This window comes from Rana temporaria, chromosome 1 (assembly GCF_905171775.1).
Source record: "Rana temporaria chromosome 1, aRanTem1.1, whole genome shotgun sequence".
Lineage (NCBI taxonomy): Eukaryota > Metazoa > Chordata > Amphibia > Anura > Ranidae > Rana > Rana temporaria.
The window spans coordinates 261,777,925-261,796,753 of record NC_053489.1 but is presented as its reverse complement, the minus strand read 5'-3'; the positions used below and the strand labels follow the sequence as shown (position 1 = coordinate 261,796,753).

Genomic DNA, 18,829 nt, shown 5'->3' with positions numbered 1-18,829 from the left:
GCAGGGAGGAGGGTTATGTCTGGAGGGACCGCCCCCTGGGCGGTGCTGTTCAACTCTGTTAATGTAACATGTATTTAATTATCTAACATGTTTCTGCCTAGTCCTCTCCTGTAAACAGGGAACATAACCCACGTGTCAAGATTTAAGGAGCTGTGTCCGTCCATGGACGATAAGAGAAAAAAGATTTTAACTTGTAAACACAGAGTCTGAAAAACATATGTAGCACTGGTCTCCCAACGAGTGGGGGTGTCTGAGCCAATAATTGGGCTCAGACTCTGTTAACTCTATTTAAATTAGCCTCTGTTCTGGCTATGGTTGTGCTCGGTAGAAGTTTTCCCTTGTTGCCTGTAGGTGGCGTTACCACTTTAGGCCCATGTTGGAACTCGGGAAAACCATAGTCTTGTTGAGTGACCCTTCTCGGCAGCAGCCCAGTGTAAGTGGTGCCCTGCTGTGCATGCTGGGAGGGGATACTTAATGGGGCAGACGTCGTTTTCTGGGTTCCTTCGCCTCGTGGCCCTCCTGGCGCGAGGTGGGTGTGCATGATTTTAGTCTCGAGACCACGCTGGTCTGAGGCTGTGTTCCTATTAACCACTAGCCGACCAGCCGCCGTCATTCTACGGCGGCAGGTCGGCTCTCCTGGGCGAGACCACGTCATTCTACGTCGGCTCTTTGAGCCGCCACTAGGGGCGCGCGCCCCCCCGCTCCCGTGCGTGTGCCCAGGGGGCGCGATCGCCGCCAGGCACACGCGATCGCTCGTTACAGAGCGGGGACCGGGAGCTGTGTGTGTAAACACACAGCTCCCGGTCCTGTCAGCGGGGGAAAGGCTGATCTTCTGTTCATACAATGTATGAACAGAAGATCAGTGTTTCCCCTAGTGAGGCCACCCCCCCCCCCCCCCCCAATAAGAACACACATGGGACATACTTAACCCCTTCCCCGCCCCCTAGTGTTAACCCCTTCACTGCCAGTGGCATTTTTATAGCAATCCAATGCATTTTTATAGCACTGATCGCTATAAAAATGCCAATGGTCCCAAAAATGTGTCAAAAGTGTCCGAAGTGTCCACCATAACGTCGCAGTACCTAAAAAAAAAAAAAAAAAAAAAAAATCGCTGATCGCCGCCATTACTAGTAAAAAAAAGATATTAATAAAAATGACATAAAAATACCCCCTATTTTGTAAAAGCTATAACTTTTGCGCAAACCAATCAATAAACGCTTATTGCGATTTTTTTTTTACAAAAAATAGGTAGAAGAATACGTATCGGCCTAAACTGAGGAAAAAAAATGTTTTTTTATATATTTTTGGGGGATATTTATTATGGCAAAAAGTAAAAAATATTCATTTTTTTCAAAATTTTCGCTCTATTTTTGTTTATAGCGCAAAAAATAAAAACCGCAGAGGTGATCAAATACCACCAAAAGAAAGCTCTATTTGTGGGAAAAAAAGGACGCCAATTTTGTTTGGGAGCCACGCCGCACGACCGCGCAATTGTCTGTTAAAGTGACGCAGTCCCGAATCGCAAAAAGTACTCTGGTCTTTGGGCAGCAATATGGTCCGGGGGTTAAGTAGTTAAGTAGGCCCAGCTATGCTGGCTGGGGCCTATGGTTCTAAAAGGAATCCCAAGCTGTCCATCCAAGTGGAGGAAGCTTCTTAGCGAAGGAAACTGGGGGAGGACCTGCCCTGGAGGAGACAAGCAAGGCAAGCCGATGTCTCGGGATAGGCCTGGTAACCTCGTTAAGGAAAAGGAATCAACTACGCAAATTGTCTTAGGAAGTTCCGGACTTTAAATCCTGTGGCAGAGAATTCCTGACTATCCATTCTGTGTTCTCAGACAGTCTGTGACAGAGACTGCATCATTCCGGCTGCTAGGCCATGTGAGAGGGGTCTATCCAGGTGCGCAATACCCACTCAGAAATGAGTGGCGAATATTGGAACTTTGAATACTTTTGTGCATTCTGTACTGCCTACCTGAACCTTTCCCTTCTCTCTATTTCCTTCACAAGTGTATGCAGCAAAAATAAAGCCTACAGTTGAAGGTTTTACATCTTGTGTGGACATTGCAATTTTTACAGACTTTCTGCCCTGGACAACGAACTTAGAGGTAACGTGCAAAACCCAAAATCTAAACCAGCAGCTCCTACAGGGTAGTGCTACACATGCTTGGTCCTTAAATAATAAAATCACATAGAATAGTTGCACATTGTACTTGTTTGTAGCCTACATACAGTAATATGCACTTAAAGTGGTTGTAAACCCTTACAACACACTCTTTGCTACAGCCAAGCCTATAATAATGCTTACCTGTAGCTACCCTGGATATCTCCTAAACCTGAATGGCACATGCGCACTGAAGCAATGGCATGTATATGTTGTTTGCTTTCAGTGAGTATGACGTTACCAGCAGCTCCCATGCACATGCATGGGAGCGACGTCATCGCCGCTCCTCCCAATCACAGCTCCAGGCCTGTGATACCCAGAGGTAACTCTGGGACAACATGTCACCAGTCGGTGCTGTGTACAGGCACCGCAGGGGGCTTCGATGCCGGGTAAGTATTACATGCTATGCATACTAGCTCATTATGCCTTTGTCTTTCAGGTCTTTTGTTTTTTCCTGCCAGGGTTTACAACCACTTTAAAACTGTAATTTTGTAACTGCCAGTAAAATTGTTGGTGTCGGGTCAGTAAATTTTAATCTGGTAGGAAGGCAGTGTTGGGGGGAGCCGGACATACCCAGAGATTTTCGTTGGTGATCTTACCTGGAAGTGGGAACAGGTACCGCTGGGGTTGCCACCTCATCCCTTTAAAACAGAACACATATGAATTACACAGGTTCTGAGGCTAATTTAATTTAGATAAGGCTCCACTTGAGTTCAATTACCACCTTAATCAGCCACAGAACCTGTGTAATTCATATGTGTTCTGTTTTAGGCTGGGTTCACACTACTTTCATCCTACTTTGCTCTGCTACATTGGTCCTACATTGGTCCTACATCCATCCTACTTTCATGAACAGGATACTACTTTGGTCCGACTTCAATGATATTCAATGGGCCTGAAGTAGGATCAATGTAGGACCAAAAGTAGTACAGGGAGCATTTTCAAAGTCGGACCGACTTGTGTAGGACGCTACAAGATGCTCTCATAGGGAAACATTGAACACAGAGCAAAGTAGGATGAAAGTAGTGTAGTAGTGTGAACCCAACCTTAAAGGGATGAGGTGGCAAACCTACCGCTCAAAACCAGGTACCCGTTCCCACCAAAAAATGCCAAACATGGCAATGGAGGGTGCAAAACAAGTGGAGGTTCCCCTTTTGGGCTGTTTTAAGGCCCGAAAATGCAGATTTTTATGTGTGCCAGAAGGGGGTAAAGAAAGGTGTGACTTGTAAAAGAAAGGCTCTGTGTAGCTGTGTGGACCGAGTCTAACGTCTGCTAGAAGTGGAACACTGCCTAATCCTCACGCATATTGCTACCCCCCTCAGCACCTCACACCTGCCCTAACTGAACTTTTTACCGCCTTTTTCTGCTACTGCCATTCCCTCTTTTTTATCCCCTAGTTTCTGCACACTTCACGTACATTGAGACTAGATGAATGGAACAACGTCAGCCACACACCGCATCAGCGTTCGTACCATTCCGCCTACTCATTCCCCAAGCTCCTGCAGCGAAAAGCAAAGCACATAGCACTTCCTTTCCCGTACTAACTAACTCTCAGTCTCCACTCTCCACACATCGCTCTATCCCTGGAAAAAACAATCATCCAAGAAAAGCCTCCCTCCAATAGCTCCTCCTCCCGGCGTTACCCTATGGTCGGGGCTGTCTTCAGGGAAGGCTTAGCAACAAGGCTACGATTGGTTAGACGCTGATACGCTGACGTAGGGATGAGTCATGACGCTTGCCCTCGTTGGCTGAGAAAGGGGAGATTTCGAACCAATGAGAGGCTGGCGAAGCGCAATTCAAATCGCAGAGTTCCAGCGGTGATTACGCAGATAAAACGTTTCGTTGAGCGGTCGCCATTGTGTGCTGTGTGGGACGCGTGTGGTGTGCGGCTCCACCGTAATCATGTCGTTCAAGAATATTTACTACTCGGACAAGTACACGGATGAGAAGTATGAGTACAGGTAAGGAGGGCTTCCTTCTGTGTCCTTGTACTGAATAGCGCCGGGCCTGCTGTGCGGATACCACCCGGCTGTAGGAATGTGGACAGCGGCCTCTTCCTATACAGGCCAAGTCACAGTTCTGACGTGTTTCATCCATTCCTATTTAAAGAGGAAGCGCACCCCCCTGCTTTGTTTTTGTTTATCCCCTCTTCCCTTGCTGGCTTCTCCTCCATAAACACGCATGCCTAGTGGATTCTTTGTAACCCGTGTCCCGTGCCATCAGAAGCTGCCTGTCTATTCCTGGTTCCCACAGCTGGCTCTCAAATAACATACATGTGGTGTGTCATTAGGGGGCCCAGCTAAACCAAGCAGGAAGCAAGAGGTAGCCAGCCCGAATGGCGTGCTGTGATCCATGCACGTTTCCTGGAGCGAATCCCTGTCATCACAGGATTTGTAGGCCGAGCTAATGAGCCTCCGTGAAAAGAAAATAAGTGCGGGCAACATATTCTCTATTTCATTGGATGGCTGCAACAGTATGGCATTCCTGTCTGGCCAGAAATCTGGATGTCATGGAACTTCATATAATTACATTTTAAAGCTGAGTTCTATCTAAAGGCGGAAGCACTGCTTATCTGTCTCCCCCCCCCCCCTCCAGTGTCACATCTAGCTCCTTTTTTTGGGGGGGGGGGGGGTCGTACCTGTTTTTGACAGATACCTGTCCATCCCTACTTCTGTCAAATATCACCACGGTGTGGTACATCAGAAGCTGGGGGCTCCCTTTCCTGCCCCTGGACCATTCAGAAAGCACAGTAGTGAATTGGCTATGAAGCTGCAAGGCTTCACTGGTGGCTTCCCTCGCATACAGGTGGTGTTGGCAGCACCCAAGAGCCGATGGATGTATCGGCTGGGGTACAAACGTTGCTGCATTCCAGGACAGATAAGTGTTCTAATATTAAGGCCTTATGCACACTAGACGTTATAATAACATAAACGCCTAAAGCTTTGCAGTGAGCTTTTCAGCATTTTTGCAATAGTGTTATTAAGCGCGCGGTGTGTGTGTGTTATATTTTTTTCAATGGGATCAACAACGTTAAACGCTGGTGAAATTCTTTGTTTGATTTTTGAGCCTTTTTTTACAGCTGCAAAAACTCCTCCCAGAACCCACTAGTTTTACAGGGATTTTACAGCCCCTAAAAAAACATTGATAACAGCCTATGTGTGCATGGGGACAGGGGAGAGGTTAACTGTAGGGGGGATGGGCTCACTTCAACATGACAGATCACTGCTCCTGATGACAGGGAGCAGTAGATCCCTGTCATGTTGCTGGGCAGAACAGGGAAATTCCTTGTTTACATAGGCATCTCCTCGTTCTGCCGCTCCGTGTCACGATTGCGGTCCACCAGTGGACATTGAGGCAGCGGGCACGCGGACCCACTAAGCTGTGATTTAGGAAACATACAGGTTACACTCACTTGCCCATCTGTACCATTGTGCCAACGTATATCGTCGTGCACTGGATGGCAACAGGGTTAATGAATAATAAAAAGTGTGTGTATGTCTCTCTAGTCATGCTTTTAAAATTTAGCACACTTGTGGAGTGGCTACAAACTATGGTGGTTGCGTGTTTAGCGTTGGAGGAGGTGTAGAGCTAGAATTATTGCTCTCGCTCTAACATGTGCGGTGATTCCTCACATTTTGTGTTGCAACTAGTGTTTACATAGGCGTACGTGACTTGCGAATGCTTGTTCGCGCAAGCACATAGTTGGGGGTGTTGGTGCCTTTTTTTTTTTTTTTTTCACTTTTGTTCCTATTACAAGTAATGTAAACATCCCTTGTAATAGTAATGAGGAGGCACTGATGGGTACATATGGGCGGCACTGATGGGTGGGCACTGGGCATGGTTGGACACTGAGGGGTGGCAATTGTTTGTTTACAATTGTTCCAATCCATGCCCATGTTGCCAGTCAGTGCCCATTTGTGGGCACTGATTGGCATCTATTGTGCATATTTTTTACATGTGGATGGCCATGGGGGATGTACCTGGCCATCCACATGTTTCCTCCAATCCCTGGTGATCCTGGCGGCTTCCCTGTGGTCTAGTGTGGGCAACCGAGGGGGGGGGGGGGCTGCGCTGATAAACAATCAGCGTGAACCCCCCATGTCAGGAGAGCCGCCGATCAGCTCTACTCTACTCGCGTCTATCAGACGCGAGTGAGGAAGAGACGATCAACGACTCTTCCTGTTTACATCGTGATCAGCCGTGATTGGACACGGCTGATCATGTGGTAAAGAGCCTCCGCCGGAGGCTCTTTACCGAGATCGGAGATGCAGGGTGTCAGACTGACACCCCGCACCACCGATCGCCGCGCTGCATGCCCCCACGGGTGCGCGCCAGCATGAAATCCTGCAGGACGTCAATAGACGTCCAGTCAGGATTTTACAACCACTTCCCAGACGTCAATTGTCCATTGGGCGGGAAGTGGTTAAAGAGGTTGTAAATCTACGTGTTTTTTCACCTTGATGCATCCTATGTCTACATATACAGTGTCCGTCCTTGGTCCAATGATGCGAGCGCCGGGGGTGGGGGCCGAGTCATACACTCTGCGTCTTTGGATGGCGAGTGTATAACTCAAGAGCGTGCCCGCAAGGTAATTCCTTCGAGAGCTTCCCAGAGGGGGTTATCTAATGTGGGAAGGAGCTGCCGTGGGACCTCAGAACAGGTGGATCGGGGCCACTCTGTGTAAAATTAACTGCACAGTGGAGGCAAGTATTTAAAAAAAAAAACGCAAACCTTTAGTATCACTTTAAATTCAGTATTTTTTGCTAGAAAATTACTTGGAACCCCCAAACTTTTATATAGTTTTTTAGCAAAGACCCTAGAGAATAACATGGTGGCTGTTGCAATATTTTGTCACGCGGTATTTGTGCAGCTGTCTTTTCAAATGCATTTTTTTGGGAAAAAATACACTTCACTGCATTAAAAATAAATAAAATAAACGGTAAAGTAAGCCCAATTTTTTTTTCTTCTTCTTTTTGCTTATTGTGAAAGATGATGTTGTGCCGAGTAAATAGATACCCAACATGTTCCGCTTTATAATTGCATGCACTCATTGAATGGCGACACACTCCGGTACTTAGTGGTTGTGAACCCACTTTGACAACTTGCACCTACAGGTAAGCCTAGATTAAGAGGGAAGGGAGTTACCGCTCCAGATGGTTCTGCTTATATTAACAGTGTCCTCTCAGGAAAACAAGGGTGCCAGCAATGCACTAGGCCAGGGGTGTTAAAACTTTTTTTCAAAGAGGGCCAGATTTCATCAAGTGAACATGCGTGAGGGCCGACTATTTTTCCTGACTTTTTTTGAACCATTAAAATTAAATGCAAATTAAATATTTTAAGCAAAGTTTATTGCAAACGGCATACAATTCACTTCATAACATTGAGCTCAGGTGTAAATCCAGGGCTCGAGTCCTGTGGGAACGGCGTCCCTGCACTTTTTTCACAGCAGGAACGCCCGTTCCCTTTGCAGAACTCGAGCAGAGAATAAGTGGGAATGCAGTGTTTACTAAGTGAGGGGCGGGGGGGTGTCAGGCTGGCACACACGGGGGGGGGTCAGGCTGGCACACACGGGGGGGGTGTCAGGCTGGCACACACGGGGGGGGGTGTCAGGCTGGCACACACGGGGGGGGGGTGTCAGGCTGGCACACACGGGGGGGGGGTCAGGCTGGCACACACGGGGGGGGGGGGGTCAGGCTGGCACACACGGGGGGGGTCAGGCTGGCACACACGGGGGGGGGGGTCAGGCTGGCACACACGGGGGGGTGTCAGGCTGGCACACACGGGGGGGGGGGTGTCAGGCTGGCACACACGGGGGGGGTGTCAGGCTGGCACACACGGGGGGGGTGTCAGGCTGGCACACACGGGGGGGGGGTGTCAGGCTGGCACACACGGGGGGGGGGTGTCAGGCTGGCACACACGGGGGGGGGTGTCAGGCTGGCACACATGGGGGGGGGGGGTGTCAGGCTGGCACACATGGGGGGGGGTGTCAGGCTGGCACACACGGGGGGGGTGTCAGGCTGGCACACACGGGGGGGGGGGGTGTCAGGCCGGCGCCCCCCCCCCGACTGAAGCGGAGACTGCAGGCAGATTAAGCAGCGGAGCCCCACCCCTCCGCGCGACTGAAGAGACAGCGAGGCTGAGCGGGCGGGATTAGGCAGCGGCGCGCAATTTTTAGAAAACACACGGAGAGAAGAGCCTGAGGTAGTGTGGCTTTGCGGGGGTGCGAACCGCACTGTAGTGACACCCGGCCGTCGGATCCCTCCCTGCTCTTCGTGGTCACTGCTCTGATCAGTCTCGGCATAGCCGAGTGAAGCGGCCCGCCTCCCCCTCCTCCTGTATGTCTACAAAGGGGAAGGGGATCCGACAAGTCCACGAGTGCTGTCTGGCATGTCCCGATCATCTGAGGTACATAAGGGGTACTGTAGGGGGGTGGATCTGTACTGAATGGGGGTGTCTGCACTGTAGGGGGTCTGTGTAACATGCAGGGGGTCCATAACTGTTAGGGGGGGGGGGGGTGTCTGTGTAACATACAGGCGTCCAGAGCTGTGGGGGGCTGTGTAATGTAAAGGGGTCCAGAGGTACAAGGACTGTGTAATGTAAAGGGGCCCAGAAGTGCAAGGTGCTATGTAAAGGGGCTCAGAGGTGCAGGGTGCTGTGTAATGTAAAGGGGCCCAGAGGTGCAGGGTGCTGTGTAATGTAAAGGGGTGCAGGGTGCTGTGTAATGTAAAGGGGCCCAGGGGTGCAGGGTGCTGTGTAATGTAAAGGGGCCCAGAGGTGCAGGGTGCTGTGTAATGTAAAGGGGCCCAGAGGTGCAGGGTGCTGTGTAATGTAAAGGGGCCCAGAGGTGCAGGGTGCTGTGTAATGTAAAGGGGCCCAAAGGTGCTGTGTAATGTAAAGGGGCCCAAAGGTGCTGTGTAATGTATGTAAAGGGGTGCAGGGTGTTGTGTAATGTAAAGGGGCCCAGAATGCTGTGTAATGTAAAAGGGCCCAGAGGTGCAGTTGTGGAGACCTAACCTACCTAAGACAGTGTTGTATCACAGTGGCTTAGCTATTTTAACTGTGACGTTTTTGCTTCTTGGGGGGGGGGGGGGGGTTAATTTACAATGGTATTCAGCAATGAGGGGGTTAATGTACTTCCACTGATGCATTGGTGACCAGTGGCAGGTAATTAACCCATTTGTGCTGCATTCGTGACACCAGTGTCAGTGTTTATTACCCCTATTTGGTCCAGCATGAAAGGGTTCATAAACACTGTCACTGGTGTCACTAATGCAGCACAAAGGCGTTCATTACCTGCCACTGGTCACCAATGCATCAGTGGCCAGTGGTGTATTTGATACTACCCACCCCATACACTCCGCACCCCTCTCATCTACATACCACCCACCCCCATAATTGTTTATTTTTTTGGTGGGGGAGTGAATCTTGGGTGTTCACACACTTTTTTTTTCCCCAGGACTTGACCCCTGCGTAAATCTCTATCTCAAAAGGAAAGGAACCGGTTTGATGTGGCCCCCCCCCAAGTATATCCATCTGTGGCCCACAAAGCTTCGTGTTTTTTTTTTATTTTTTTTTTGCTTGCTGTTAATACATCTATCTTCTTTAGCTTGACAAATCCCCGAGTGCCGTGCTCATTCTTAGGATGAACTGGGTGCGTGTTCACAAGTCTATGTGCCCAAGACCGCAAGGAAGCTGACAGCGCGTAGCACCACCGCCAATCGCAGGCACTGACATTTCCCCGATCTCTGCAACTGCAATCGCAGATGCAGAGATCAGGAATAGTCACCGTGCCTGTGAATGACTTTTCACGCTGTTAGTGTCATAGCGGCTCTGGCACGTTGACTTCTGAACACGCCCAGCCACACGCCCCGGCTCATACTAACAATGAACAAAAGGATTTGTCAGGCTAAAGAAGATAGATATATAGAAGATGGATATATTAACAGCATAAAAAACATAACACGCTCAAGCTTTGGGAGCCACAGATGTGTGTGTGTGTGTGTGTGTGTGTCACATCAAACCAGAATGCGGGCCGGACTTTGGACATGTGTGCACTAGGCAATTGATAGAACAAAAAGATAGCTATGACTAAGCACTAGCCAATAGTGCGAAACGCATCAGCTGTTTATCCCCTTTATTTTGTTGTAATTTGTAGTGTGGATTTATCCTTTTTAGACAACCACAAAGGTTTTTTGGAGTGCAGCTGTCCATATATCTTTTTTTTTTTTTTTTTTTTTTTTTTTGTTCCATCGTAAGCCTAGATTAAGGCTTGCCTGTAGGTGCAAGAAATATCTCCTTGACCTACACAGGTTAAGGAGATATTTGCAGAAATAACTGCACCGATGTCTACGCCGCATGCACGGGAGTGACGTCATCGCCGCTTCGGCCAGTTACAACGCCGGAGCGGTGATACCCGGAAGGCGCTCGGAGGGGACATGGGGGAGGAGGGAAACGAGAAGCGCTTCGGGGGCTTCGATCTCGGGGTAAGTCATTCATAATGAGCTAGTATGCTAGTACACTAGGGTTCGCTTTCCACTTGTGCAACTTGTCATGCAACTTTGGGCACATAAATTTCTATGGCATCCGTTCCCATCTATGCGACTTTGAAAAGGTACTGATCCAGAGTGTAAATTTGCATCAAAATCGCACTCTAGTCTTGTGCGACTCCAAAGCTGTGGGACATTGAACGCTGCTTTGATCCAACTTTACACTCTGGATCAAAGTAGTGCAGGCACCTTTTCAAAGTCGCAGGTTTTTAATCGCTTAAATGGGGAAATCCTTTTTTAATGTATTTTGCTTTAAAGTTGAAGCCATATAACGGTGTGCGCGTGCCATGTGCTGCAGTGAGCAGAACCATGCTTGCATGTGAGCATGAGGCTGTGATAACAAGAAGTTATCCTTCTCTAAGGATGGGAGTAGTGCAAGACAGGGGCGGTTGGAATGAATAGTAGGCATGCCTGTGTAGGAGAGAAGGATAACGTTTTCAGGAAGTAAGAAGCAGCATGCACAATTCAGATAAAGAGAGCTAAGGTTGTCCCTGAAGAACAGGAAGAAGCTGATTGTCTATAGCTTTGATTAGACTTTCTAAGCTTGGCAATCAGCTATACAGAAAATGTCGAAGATATATTACATATAAATAATAGAAACATTTTCATTTTTGACTGAACTTCCACTTTAACCACTTAAGCCCAGGACCATATTGCTGGTCAAAGACCAGAGCACTTTTTGCGATTCGGCACTGCGTAACTGACAATTGCGCGGTCGTGTGACGTGGCTCCCTAACAAAATTGGCGTTTTTTTTTTTTTTTTTTTTTTTTCCCACACAAATGGAGCTTTCTTTTGGTGGTATTTGATCACCTCTGCGGTTTTTAGTTTTTGCACTATAAACAAAAATAGAGCGACAATTTTGAAAAAAATGAATATTACCTTTTTTTTACCATAATAAATATCCCCCAAAAATATATAAACAATTTTTTTTCCTCAGTTTAGGTCGATACGTATTCTTCTACATATTTTTCGTTAAAAAAATCGCAATAAGCGTTTGGTTTGCGCAAAGTTATAGCGTTTACAAAATAGGGGGTAGTTTTATGGCATTTTTATAAAAAAATAAATTACTAGTAGTGGCGGCGATCAGTTCTTTCTTTTCTTTCTTTCTTTCTTTCTTTCTTTCTTCTGTACTGCGACATTATGGTGGACACTTTTGACACATTTTTGGGACCATTGGCATTTTTATAGCGATCAGTGCTAAAAAAAATGCATTGATTACTATAAAAATGCCTCTGGCAGGGTAGGGGTTAAGTATGTTCCCTGGGTGTGTACTGACTAGGGGGAAATGACTGATCGCTGTTCATACATTGTATGTTACATAGTTACATAGTTACATAGTTAGTCAGGTTGAAAAAAGACACAAGTCCATCCAGTTCAACCACAAAAAACAAAATAAAAAAAACACAGTAAAATCCTATACACCCAACTTCATACCCACAGTTGATCCAGAGGAAGGCAAAAAACTCCAGCGGAGCATGATCCAATTTGCTACAGCAGGGGAAAAAATTCCTTCCTGATCCCCCGAGAGGCAATCGGATTTACCCTGGATCAACTTTACCTACAAATCTTAGTACTCAGTTATATTCTGTACATTTAGGAAAGAATCCAGACCTTTCTTAAAGCAATCTACTGATCTGGCCAGAACCACCTCTGGAGGGAGTCTGTTCCACATTTTCACAGCTCTTACTGTGAAAAAACCTTTCCGTATTTGGAGGTGAAATCTCTTTTCCTCTAGACGTAAAGAGTGCCCCCTTGTCCTCAGTGATGACCGTAAAGTGAATAACTCAACACCAAGTTCACTGTATGGACCTCTTATATATTTGTACATGTTGATCATATCCCCCCTAATTCTCCTCTTCTCAAGAGTGAATAGATTTAGTTCTTCTAATCTTTCCTCATAGCTGAGCTCCTCCATGCCTCTTATCAGTTTGGTTGCTCTTCTCTGCACTTTCTCCAGTTCTCCTATATCCTTTTTGAGAACTGGTGCCCAAAACTGAACTGCATATTCCAGATGAGGTCTTACTAATGATTTGTACAGGGGCAAAATTATATCTCTGTCTCTGGAGTCCATACCTCTCTTAATACAAGAAAGGACTTTGCTCGCTTTGGAAACCGCAGCTTGGCATTGCATGCCATTATTGAGCTTATGATCAACTAAAACCCCCAGATCCTTCTCCACTACAGATCCCCCCAGTTGTACTCCCCCTAGTATGTATGATGCATGCATATTCTTAGCCCCCAAGTGCATAACTTTACATTTATCTACATTAAACCTCATCTGCCACTTAGTCGCCCAATCAGACAGAGCATTGAGGTCGGCTTGTAAATTGGAGACATCCTGTAAGGACGTTATTCCACTGCATATCTTGGTGTCATCTGCAAAGACAGAAATGTTACTTTTGATCTCAGACCCAATATCATTTATAAATATATTGAAAAGTAAGGGTCCCAGCACTGAACCTTGGGGTACACCACTGATAACATTGGACCATTCAGAGTAAGAATCATTAACCACGACTCTCTGAATTCTGGCTTTCAGCCAGTTTTCTATCCATTTACAAACTGATATATCCAAGTATGAACAGACAATTAGGCATTTCTCCCCCTGACAGGACCGGGAGCTGTGTGTTTACACACACAGCTCCCGGTTCTCGCTCTGTAACGAGCGATCGCGGGTGCCCGGTGGCGATCACGCGTGCGTGCCTCTATTGGCTGCTCGGCGAGATGACGTATAGCTACGTGCTCTCGCCCAGCAGAGCCGACCTGCTGCCGTATAACTGCGGCGGCTGGTCGGCAAGCATTTAATATTGTTGCTATATAGTCCAAAGTGTAAATATAAAATTGCTTTGGTATATAGGTACGAGAGGTGAAGTGATTTAGAAAAAAAACGGCCAGTAGACCGCTTTATCCAAAACCTCTTGCCCTTTCACTAGGTGTGTGTGTGTGTGTGTGTGTGTGTGTTTTTTATTAACACTGGCTGCACGTGAATAGTGTACACTCTGCATTTTTATAATATCTTCCCTGGCTCTCCCAACGGCTAAGTGAAGAAGGTGCAGGAAAAACATTAAAGGAGAAGTTCAGGATTTTCAAAAAATAGCTCTTACCCGCCTACGGCTGCAGCTGTCTCCGTCAGCGCTCAGTTTTCAACCTTAGAGCTGACGGATCGCAATGATGTGCCAGGCTGGTGAGGGGGCGAGTGCAACTCGTTTTTGGCTCTTAGTCAAGAGCCAGCTGTCAATCGAGCAGCTGGGTGGTGCCCGACAATGTGGTTGGGATCTTCCAGAGCCTGGAGTGGCTCCAATGTCAGCTCACAGCGGCTTTATCCTGCTTTTAGCTGATTCTGGGTCACTGGAATACAAAAGTAAGTGACTTATAAAAGTGGTTTATCCCTACTGCCTTTAAGGTAGAGTTCCATGGTGGTGATGGAGATGGGGCAAAGGTAAGTTTGCAATAATGTGCAAGTGCTCCCACGAAACCACTCCCTTCAAGTGGAAGTAAGCAAATGCTGTTTGCCACTTGATGACCAGCCACCGTAGCTGTATGTTGGCCGCTTTAAGAGCACTGGGGGGGGGTGCGCAACGAATGACCCGATGCACGTGGTCGGGATGTCCGCCGGGCACCCACGTTCGCTCCTGAGAGAGACAGAACGGAGGTCTCTCAATGTAAACGAACAGATCTCGGTTCTGTCGTCTTCTCCCCCATGCAGTCACCCCCCCCCCCCACAGTTAAGCACTCCCTAGGACAGGGTTTCTCAACTCCAGTCCTCAAGGCGCCCCAACAGGTCATGTTTTCAGGCTTTCCATTATTTTGCACAGGTGATTTGATCAGTTTCACTGCCTTGTAATTACCACAGCTGTTTCATCTGAGGGAAATCCTGAAAACACGACCTGTTGGGGCGCCTTGAGGATTGGAGTTGAGAAACACTGCCCTAGGACACACATTTAACCCCTTGATCGCCCCCTGGTGTTAACCCTTTCCCTGCCAATGACATTTATACAGTAATCGATGCATATGATGGCTGTATAAATGTCAATGGTCCCAAAAAATAATCTATTCATTTGTACACAGCTTTCGAGAGCCAATCACAACAGTTCATGCAAAAAAATATCTATCTGAAGAAACAAACACAAAAATGTTTCTTGTAAGAGAACAATGCACGATTTTTGTGTGATTAGTAGTATTTGTATGAAAAAATAGCGTGACCAAGACCGTGTATGCTTCGAAAGCGTACAATAAATGACATCCCTTCCGAAGTTGTATTCTGTGGTGCGAGAATTTACAGAACTTTAGTAACCTATTGCTTTTCGATATGAGATTAATATGCACAAATAAAAAGGGGACGGTGTTCTCATTGTGTGTATGAGGTTTTAGAGTGATCAAAGTATGTTTCTACAACTGTCAATTATTGCATTCAAATCTGTTGCTTGGAACTGAGAATTGCTTTTGATAACGTATGGATTGGGTTTTAGTTTTTGAAGTTTTATGCTCCACTCATACTTTTTACAACTCCAGAGTTGCGCTGACTTTAGATGGGTGCAACTTTGATACGACTTTGGCCTTGACCAGTTGATAATGGACAACTATTGCATAATGTTCAGGTTTGACTTTCATGCAGGGTTACCATTGAAGCCTATGGCCCTCAAGTCAGGCCAAAGCAGCCACAGTAAAACCTTGGTTTGCAAGCATAATTCGTTCCAGAAGCATGCTTGTAATCCAAAGCACTTGTATATCAAAGCCTTTTTTTTACAAGGGTATACAAAAGAGAGGCACCTTAAGTGTAGCAATAAGTTGCTAAATGTTGTACCTTCATTAAATGTAACCATATTGCTACACTTGGAGGCTCCTCTCTCCTTTCAGTTGTGACATGACGCTACTCTTGTATCAAGACATCGCTTGTATGTCAAGGCAACATTTATTGAAGCATTTTGCTTGTCTTGCAAAACGCTCTAAAACCAAGTGACTCTCAAACCAAGGTTTTACTGTACTTTGAATTCGCTGTAACTTTAAGTCCTGCATATATAAATGGTTATCAGTGGAAAACATGGAGTGACTTGTCATGCAACTTGGATGTCAAAAGTTGCATGACAAGCTACTCAAGTGTGAATGGAGCCTTAAAAGTTAACCTGCCTAAGGGCATATTTTTGAAGAACTTTCAACCTTTTAAGGCTTATATAGACAGTTGTCACCACCACGCTCTGCAATTTAAAACCATTGTTCAAGAGCAAGTGGTATGCTAATTTACATCTATGCTAGCCCCACCCTATCGCAAAATATCCAACCCCAATATTTTGTTTAGATGCACTTTAATCTTCACACGTTCACTTTAAAGACCTTGTGTAAAATGATTGATTGAATTTAAATCTACTATATTTTCTTTAACTAGGCATGTTATGCTTCCAAAAGAATTGGCAAAGCAGGTACCAAAGACGCATCTGATGTCTGAAGAGGAGTGGAGGAGACTTGGTGTTCAACAAAGCCTTGGCTGGATTCATTACATGATCCATGAACCAGGTGGGTTTAAAATAGTTATTGGAAAAGCAAACCTGGGCTAAGACCACAATGGGAGCTGCTGGGAATAGTTTAAATTTCAACCCAATGAACAGTCAGACTAGTTTTTAAAGTGATTTGTAAAGATTTTGCTTAAAAATAAAATGTACTTGCAGTGGTTTTGCACATGGCAGCCCCGATCCTCCCCTTCTCGGGTCCCCTGCTGGTGCTCTGGACCCCTCCCACTTGCCTAGTGCCCCCATAGCATGCTGCTTGCTGTGGGGGCACTCGTGTGCTTGCTCCCAAGTCAGGTTCTCTGCGTCCATAAGCCCTGCTCACTGGCGGTGACTGACAGCAGTGTGAGACAATTGCTGCTGCCTCTCACCTGATCAGTAGGGAGAGCCTTGTGCCTCATGCACATTGCAGGATTGAGTTTGGGCTTGGGTAAGTATTAGGGGGGAGCTGCACACTGAATGTCCAGTCTTTACAGCCACTTTCAGGATATAATTTATAGTAAGTATGGGGGAGGAGTTTAGAACTTTTGAACAATCATGTGGGCAGACAGTTCTTGAAGACCAAGAGACTTCTTTCTGGAGACTTTGAAGGAAACAGAAAGCAGTTGGACTCTGAGCAAAGAACCATGAAGAAGATTCCATCTCCAAGTTGAGTAGCTGTTTAGTATAATTATTGCATACATCAGGGCTCAAAATGTCAAGTCTTGAGCTACTAGCCAGGCCTTGAGAGGTACCCACCATTGGTTGCCCTGACCCTAATTCCACCCTTAAACACTCCCTCGTAAACTATCTCATTGTCAGGAACCATGACTCAGATGGAGACCGAAAATGCAGTAAAAATCACCGCTTTTAATATAGTGGTAAACATAGTCAGTAATCAAAACGGGTTGTCATTGCAAGCCAGTAAATCTGGAAGCCAGAGATCAGCAAAGTAAGAGATGGCAATCGGGAACCAGAAGGGATGTCAGCCAGGCAAGTCTTTAAAGGTACTTTCACACTGGGGTGCCTGTTGGTGGTAAAGCACCACTAGTTTTAGCAGTCCTTTTTTGACAGCTAGCAGGGCCCCCGCCCCCCTATCCCCCCCCCATCAGGAGAGCAGCTGATCGTCTCTCATCTACTCGTGTCTGACACGATGATGCGAGTGAGGAAAAGCCAATCAGCAGCTCTTCCCATTTACATTGTGATCAGCCATGATTGGACACGGCTGATCACATGGTAAGGAGACTGACACGCAGCAACACCGACCGCCGTGATGCGCACCCCTGGGGGTCACAGCTTCACTCCCGCAGTCCAGTGTTATCCTGGGCTTACGACCTAAACAAATTTACTGCCATCTTGATGTTCTCATGTGAAAACTCCCATATTGAACAAGAAAAAAAATGCCATTAGCCCTGTATATATATATATATATATATTCTCTCTTTCTCTCTTTCTCTCTTTCTCTCTTTCTCTCTTTCTCTCTTTCTCTCTTTCTCTCTTTCTCTCTTTCTCTCTTTCTCTCTTTCTCTCTTTCTCTCTTTCTCTCTTTCTCTCTTTCTCTCTTTCTCTCTTTCTCTCTTTCATTGGTGTTATGTTTGTCTTGTGCAACTGGGCTTTTGTATGGTAGTAATACTCAAAATATCCAGTGTGAGAGGGCTGTGTTTATAGGGTGGTGGCTGGGGCAGAAAGGATGTTTGTACATTTTTAGAAGTGATATCACATTATGGTAGCTTGTAGAAGTGACTATTTGCTAAACTTTTTTTTTTTTTTCTTTTATAGAACCTCACATACTCCTGTTTAGAAGGCCTCTTCCAAAAGACCAACAGAAATGAATTGCTCTTCACTTTTATCTTTTGGGACAATCTGTATATATTGTAGTATTCAGTGAATACAAAGACTATGACCCTCACAACCACAGCTGTGCACAAGCTGTATTCTTAACAGCACCGGAGCTCTGGGAGTGTTTTCTACATTGAGCTGCTAATTTCTGTTCTGTTTATTTTCTTTTCTTTTTTTTTTTTTTTTTTTCTACCGTCACATCTTTTTGGGTTTTATTTTTTTCCTCCTTTTGACCACTAGCTAATAAAGTTTGTATTTCATCTTAATGATTACTATAGCTTATGGCAAAAAGTGCATTCAATGTTAAATGGATTTATTTCCATTTTTTTGAAGGAAGTTTAAATTTGGATTGTATAGAGCAGTGTTCACTTTTGTGTTTTTGTTTGCTTTAACAGAATGATACTCTATGCAAGTCAAGGGTAATGTGACATGGGCACTATCCAATGCAAGCTGTTTTTCAAGTGTACTATGTGTACCCAAGAACAGGCTTGATCATCTGTTTTTTTTTTTTATGAAACTCTAAGAACAAGTGCGCTTTTAATAAAGCAAAGCTGCATCCTGTTAAATGAAGAATAAGCAGTTTTTATTTGAGCTTCCTGGACTGCACACTTAAAAGTTTTTTTTTTTTTTATTAAATGCACATTTTTACATTAACATATCTAGCCTTGTCTATACAGCCTTACCTATTCAGCTCTTAAAGTGTGACTAGACTAAAAAACTTCAAGCGTGCATCCTTATTGCAGAAGAGACATACTATGGGGTTGATTTACTAAAACTGGAGAGTGCAAAACCTAGTGCAACTG

The 18,829-nt window shown here is 45.9% G+C and overlaps 1 protein-coding gene across 1 annotated transcript; it reads left to right on the top strand.

Moving 5' to 3' along the window:
* Positions 1-3,905: 3,905 nt before the first annotated feature.
* Positions 3,906-18,596, top strand: CKS2 (CDC28 protein kinase regulatory subunit 2). The gene is made up of 3 exons (XM_040355085.1): positions 3,906-4,121; positions 16,091-16,218; positions 17,967-18,596. The coding sequence occupies exons 1-3, from the start codon at positions 4,063-4,065 to the stop codon at positions 18,017-18,019; spliced, it is 240 nt and encodes a 79-aa protein (XP_040211019.1). The 5' UTR covers positions 3,906-4,062; the 3' UTR covers positions 18,020-18,596.
* The last annotated feature ends 233 nt before the right edge of the window (positions 18,597-18,829 follow it).